Genomic DNA, 6,827 nt, shown 5'->3' with positions numbered 1-6,827 from the left:
TTTTTTTGTTTTTTTTAGTAAAGATGGGGTTTTGCCATGTCGGCCAGGCTGGTCTCGAACACCTGACCTCAAGTGATCCACACACCTCAGCCTCCCAAAGTGCTGGGATTACAGGCATGAGCCACTGTGTCTGGCCCCTTTCTAAGCTTTCTGATTTGCCGTTGCATTCAGCCCAGTCCTCTCATAACATGTCAGTGGAGAGCTCAACAGCATCTTCTCACAACCACTGACGGAGGACTAGATCCAGCTTCTCCTGAGAAACAGGAATGGAATCTACTTGGAGTGTGCCTGGCAGAAGTGATCAGAGAACAAACATCCTTACCTGGTGGTTTCCACCTAAACCCGGGCAGACGGCTTCCATCCACAGCTCAGAGAACACCAAGGGCTGTGGTTTGAAACATGACACACATTACCTGACAACCAAAATGAGGGACTGAGGCATAGGTTTATTCAGCCACTTTAGGGAACATCCGGAAAAACACAAGCCACAGACACATCTGTGGCTGTTTTTCCAAAGAGGCTTTCAGGAAGTTTTGTATTTATACATTTACTTAAAGGAGGGTGGAGGCAGGCATGTAGGAAGAGAGGCAGACAAGTGGGAATAGTTTTATAGTGAGGTTGGTGCAAAATTACAAGTAATGGCAAAAACCAAATTAGTTCGCCCCAACTTAATACATTCTTGTGAGACTTTAGTTAGTGTCTAGTAAACGTACGTTTTTACATAAGAGAAAAAAGAGAGTAAAGGAAGACTCCGTTGTGCGGGGAAGGTGGAGGAAGGGAAGGTGCAGGAAGGAGTCTTGACTTTGTTCTGCACCTGGGAAGATAAGCACGTAATCCACATTCTCAGTATGGAACCAACAGACTCATTTTAGGAGCTAGACTTAGCTTGTAGACCTCAAGTTACAATTGACATGCCCTCTTTTATGGGAGGCCAGCAAAGAACTCCTTTATGAGTGATCTGTGGAGGTGGAGCCCTTCTGGTCCTTCGCAGATGCCTGAGGCCTTCCCTTTACCTTTCCATGGGGACCTGGCTGGTGCCTAATGTCAGTAACCGCTGTTCATTTGGAAGAGGATGTTGCAATGACTCGGCCTCAGGGCTTAATCTTCACTTTTGCCTTAATCCGGGAGGTCCTGACATGTTTTTTCCTTTATACACCCGAATTGCAGATCTAAGGCATCCAAGATGCTGAGCCATCCAGTCAGCACTCTGCGTGATCAAGAGTGTGAGCTCAGAGCAATGCTGCTCTAAGGATTGATTTTCCTCTGCAGGACACCACCACACTGATGCCCTTATCAATATTTACCGCTTACCACATCCCCAGAGGCACTGTATTCCTAGGCCACTGCCCAGGGAATATGCACACCAGAGCTCAGGGCTTGAGTGCCCAGCAGCAAGAGGGTAGCAGAGCCAGGGTCCAGTTTGTGCTGCCCACCTGCAGGTCCACAAGAAGTGAGGGTGCAGCTGGGTCAGAGCAAGGTGGGGAGCCCCATAGAAGCCCCCAGGGAGGATGAGGCCACCCAGGGTTCTGTGATCCCTTGTCCCTCTCCCTGCCTGAGGAGTGCTGTGGGGTGGGGCTGGGGTAAGCCCAGGCTTACAGGAAGAGTAGTAAGTATACTAACACAGTCTGGGCTTCAGGTCCCCACAGAACAGTACAAAACCAAGGATATATCTCCCTCTTGGGAGGAAGAGTGTTGATTTCTAAAGAAGAGGCTAGAAATTCTCTCCTGCCTGCGATGGGACAACCAGATGATACACAGCAGAACCTCTTGCCAGAGACAGGGATCCACCACCTGGTGTTCACGGGGAACCCAGCTGCATGTGTGAGCCGGCTTGGTCTCTCAGACCCTGACCCCATCCACTTCCTCCCGCTCTGCCCCAGCTACACTTTAAATCATGATTAACACCTACCTATGTAAGAATCTTGGTTTCCAAACTCACCCCAGGAATCCATGGAAATACCTTCCCTGTGTCTGCCCCTCACCCTCAACCCCAACCCCAAGAGTTGGGCTCTGAGCCGGGCATGGCTAGTAGTTTCAGCTACTCAGGAGGCTGAGTCCAGAGGATTGCTTGAGGTCAGCAGTTCGAGTCTTGCCTGGGCAACACAGCAAGACCCTGACTCTTTATTTGTTGTTTTTGTTTTTGTAGAGAGGGGGTTTCTCCATGTTGCCCAGGCTGATCTCAAATTCTGGAGCTCAAGTGATCCACTTGCCTTGGCCTTCTAAAGTGCTAGGATTACAGGTGTGAGCCACTGTGCCCAGCCAAGACCTTGACTTAGACAAAGGAAAAAAAAAGAAAAAGAGCTGGGCTCTGTTTTAATCCAAGCTCAGGAATCTGGGCCCCTAGACTTTACCAAGTCCTCTGAACAAAACTGCTGGTCCCCTCTGTGGTCTACTCCTTAAAACTGCTTAAAAACAGGCTGTTTGTGAAACTAGGACAAGTGGTCCTGTTGTTCTCCACAGCAGCCCTCGGCTTCAAGGCTTTGGGTCCTGACATCTGAGTATGAAGAGACACTAGGAAAGAAGGCTCTAGAAGGGTAAATAGTGTTCGACTCTCTTACCCTGGAGTGGTCAGGCCAAATCCAGGCTTTCTCTGGCTCTGCGGTCTGCTGCACAGGTCGTGCTCAGGTAGACTCAGGAACCTAGCTTGGGACAAGATGTCCTGGATTCTGCAAGTTTGGGTCTCTGCCCTGTGGTGTGAGCTTTTCAAAGCTTGGGCCCATGTCTTTTACTCAATTCAACAAATATTTGCAGCAAATATTCACCAATGTGACTGTATAGCACAGCTAATTAAGCTTCAGTTTTAGGGACCTTTATTTGCACAGGTACCTATCAAGACTCTGGGAGGAACTTTTCAATGCTTATGTAAAAGTTCAGGTTTTGGTAAAGTTTGCAAAAGTAAGGTATCTTCCCTACAACTTTCCCTTGACTACACTTCCCTCTACATGGGATGGGGTAGCCACAGGGGATTCAGGATCTAGCTAGAGGGATGTTGGGATGGAGATCCTTTAACTTGGGTCTGGCGGGCTGTCTGATGATGAGCAGGAAGTGATAGTCACTTCCACACGTAGCCGTCTCAGGTACAGCTCCCACACCTCCTCCTGCCCACTGTGCTGACTCACTGGGCACCCCGAGGCCACGGTGCAGCACAGGAGCTGTGCCATGGCCTGAATGTCCCCTACTGAGCCCAGTACTGGGCATGTGAGCAAAGGTGACACAACAGAGTGGAAATCAATGGTGCCAGAAGCTAGTCTGCAGACAAGCACTTCAGAGACAGGCAAGTGAGCTAATTCACAAAAAATATGTGATTGTCCTGCATCTTAGGATAACATGGCCTGCAAGGCTTTTTAAAACCTGCAATTGTTATGATTTTTCAGTCTAAATAAATTATTTTGAACCTTTTTTTTTTGAGACGAAGTCTTGCTCCTTTGCCCAGGCTGAGTGCAGTGGCCAGATCTCCGCTCACTGCAACCTCCGCCTCCCAGGTTCAAGCAATTCTCCTGTCATAGCCTCCCAAGTAGCTGGGATTACAGGCATACACCACCATGCCTGGGTGATTTTTGTATTTTTTTAGTAGAGACGGGGTTTCCTCATGTTGGCCACACTGGTCTCGAACTCCTGACATTGTGATCCGCCCACCTCAGCCTCCCAAAGTGCTGGGATTACAGGCATGAGTCACTGCGCCCAGCCCAGTCTCCTTTTCTTTTTTCTTTTTTCTTTTTTCTTTTTTTTTTGAGATGGAGTCTCGCTCTGTCACCCAGGCTGGAGTGCAGTGGCCGGATCTCAGCTCACTGCAAGCTCCGCCTCCCGGGTTCACACCATTCTCCTGCCTCAGCCTCCCGTGTAGCTGGGACACTACAGGCGCCCACCACCTCACCCTGCTAGTTTTTTGTATTTTTTAGTAGAGATGGGGTTTCACCAGGTTAGCCAGGATGGTCTCGATCTCCCGACCTCGTGATCCGCCCGTCTCAGCCTCCCAAAGTGCTGGGATTACAGGCTTGAGCCACTGCGCCCGGCCCCAGTCTCCTTTTCTTAAAGAAGCCCTCCAGACCAGGTGCGGTGGCTCATGCCTGTAATCCCAACACTTTGGGAGGGCCAAGGTGGGCGAATCATCTGAGGTCTCGAGTTCAAGACCAGCCTGGCCAACATGGTGAAATCCCGTCTCCACAAAAACACAAAACTTGGCCGGGTGTGGTGGCGCGTGACTGTAATCCCAGCTGCTCAGGAGGCTAAGGCAGGAGAATCGCTTGAACCCAGAAGGCAGAGGTTCCAGTGAGCTGAGATTGTGCCATTGCACTCCAGCCTGAGTGACAGAGCAAGACTCCATATCAAAAAAAAAGAATAAGAAGAAGCCCTCCAAAATTGTCTGTGCTGTGAGCCTATGGAAGCTGGATATGACTGTCACTGTATGTTTACTCTGCAGACATTCTTCCAGGTAGTGAGCAAAACAGAAAAGACAGCTGCCCATAGGTACTACTAATGCCTGTGACAATGCTGGCGCTCGGCAGACACCTCATGACTGTTAATGTAAACCCAAGGGCACCTTACAAGAGTCAACTTCTCAGGGCGGTCCAGGGCTAATCCCAACAGCATCCCAGGGTCACTGGGTATCTTAGCCTGTTTGTGCTGCTGGTGTAAAGGAATGCCTGATGCTGGGTAGTTTATAAAGAAAAGAAGCTTATCTGGCTCACGGCTCTGCAAGCTGTACAAGAAGCATGGCACTAAGCAAGGAATCCCCAGCTTAGTAAAGTCAGTCAATTTATCTGCTTCCGGTGAGGGCTTCAGGGAGCCTCCACTCATGGTAGAAGGGGAATGAGAGCCAGCATGTGCAGAGATAACACGTCAAGAGAGAAAGGAAAAGATAGAGAAAGGCCAGGCACGGTGGGTCACGACTGTAACCCTAGCACTTTGGGAGGCTGAGGCAGGCAGATCACGTGTGGTCAGGAGTTCGAGACCAGCCTGACCAACATAGTGAAACACCATCTCTACTAAAAATACAAAAATTAGCTGGGTGTGGTGGTAATCCCAGCTACTTGGGGGGCTGAGGCAGGAGAATAGCTTGAACCTGGGAGGCGGAGGTTGCAGTGAGCTGAGATCGTGCCACTGCACTCCAGCCTGTGTGACAGAGCGAGACTCTGTCTCAAAAAAAAAAAGAGAGAGAGAAAGAGGAGGTGCTAGGCTCTTTTACTAAGAGTGAGGACTTACTCATTACTGTGAGAAAGGCAGCAAGCCACTCCTGATGGATCCGCTTCCATGACCAAAACACCTCCCACCAGGCCCATCTCAAACACTGGAAATCAAATTTCAACATGAGATTTGGAGGGTCAAATATTCAAACTATCCTACTGGATCAGGCTTTCAGAGCTACTCCCTAAACCCTTCAGAAAGGTAAGGAGTCCACTCTGACATCAGCCTCCCCTGCCTCTGCTGCAGGGCAGAAAGGTAAGGAGAAACCTCCCTCCAGTCCTCTATGGTGAGTGATGAGCCGCTGTCCCACAGCCCGAGCTCCAAAATGCTCTCATCGGCCCGTCCCATGGCCTAAAATGCTTCCGTAAAGATGATTCTCTGGTCTGAACATTTGTGTCCCCGCAAAATTCATATGTTGAAATCGAATCCGCAATGTGGTTGATTGAGAGCCAGGGTTTTTGGGAAGTAGGCTCTGCCCTCATGAATAGGCTCTTCCCTCATGAATGGGATCGGTGCCCTTATGAGGAGGCCCGAGGGAGCCTGTCCACCCCTTCTGCTGTGTGGGAACTCAACAAGGAGGCACCATCTGTAAAGCAGAGAAGTGCTCACCAGACGCCACATCTGCTGGTACCTTGATCTTGGACTTCCCAGCTTCCAGAACTGTCAACAATCCATTTCTGTTGTTTACAAACAACCTAGTCTGTGGTATTTTGTTATAGTCACCTATACGGACTAAGACCATGACCTTTGTGTTTTTTGGGAAACACTCTAAAATACAAGAAATCCCTGGCTTAGTAAGTCAGTCAATTTATCATTTATGTCTTATCCAGAGCAAGTATAATCCGCTCCCTTTTCTCTGTGATTAGAAATTAAGACCACTCGGCTCACTGGGGCACAGGTGGCACAGGTGCACACGCAGGAGGGTGCTTATCAGCCAGGTGGCATCATGAAGGCCCTGGAAGCCAGCCTGTGGGGTAGGAGAGGGTGCAGGGAGTAAGGGACGGGTACAGAAAAGGAAGCAAGAGGACCCAGAGAACCTGCCCCATGCGGTATAATTGCACCCAAGCCCTCGCCTCCCCTGCAGGGAGAAGGGTAGTCTCTCCCTCACCCATGGGGGAGCACTGAGTGGCCACCTCTGCGCAGGCCCTCTGCAGGGGCAGATGAGGCAGCCCGAACAGAACCCTCTCCCCGCCTGGCCGACCAAAGAGCCCACGACACTCCATCTGGCCCAACCGCAGCTGAAGGCGGCACCAACTTGCTGTGCCTTCGGGGACTCACCAGGGCCACTTGAGTGTGGTAAACATGCATTTTAGGTTAAGTTTTTAAAAATAATTATTAGAGAGGTCATATTTATTGTGGAAAACTGGCAAAGGCCACGGCGGGTGGATCACCTGAGGTTAGGAGTTTTGAGACCAGCCTGACCAACATGGAGGAATCCCATCTCTACTAAAAATGCACAATTAGCTGGGTGTGGTGGCGCATGCCTGTAATCCCAGCTACTTAAGAGACTGAGGCAAGAGAATTGCTTGAACCCAGGAGGCGGAGTTTGCGGTGAGCTGAAATCGCACCACTGCACTCCAGCCTGGGCAACAAGAGCAAAACTCCATCTCAAAAAAAAGAAAAAGAAAAAGAAAACTGGCAAA

General features: G+C 49.9%; 1 protein-coding gene across 1 annotated transcript in view; it reads right to left on the bottom strand.

Moving 5' to 3' along the window:
- CCSAP (centriole, cilia and spindle-associated protein) overlaps nucleotides 1-6,492 on the bottom strand; it is a 66,625-nt gene extending 60,133 nt beyond the window's left edge. Inside the window, exons 1-2 of the mRNA XM_011933438.1 lie at nucleotides 6,293-6,492; nucleotides 1,312-1,433 (exon numbers count right to left, since the gene is read on the bottom strand). Of these exons, the coding sequence (XP_011788828.1) occupies nucleotides 1,312-1,433; nucleotides 6,293-6,492 (322 nt within the window). The remainder of the gene's footprint in view (nucleotides 1-1,311; nucleotides 1,434-6,292) is intronic.
- Nucleotides 6,493-6,827: the final 335 nt, after the last annotated feature.

Source organism: Colobus angolensis, unplaced genomic scaffold, assembly GCF_000951035.1.
Source record: "Colobus angolensis palliatus isolate OR3802 unplaced genomic scaffold, Cang.pa_1.0 Scaffold126, whole genome shotgun sequence".
NCBI classification, from domain to species: Eukaryota; Metazoa; Chordata; class Mammalia; order Primates; family Cercopithecidae; genus Colobus; species Colobus angolensis.
The sequence above is the reverse complement of the archived record's forward strand: the minus strand, read 5'-3'. Positions and strand labels throughout refer to the sequence as shown.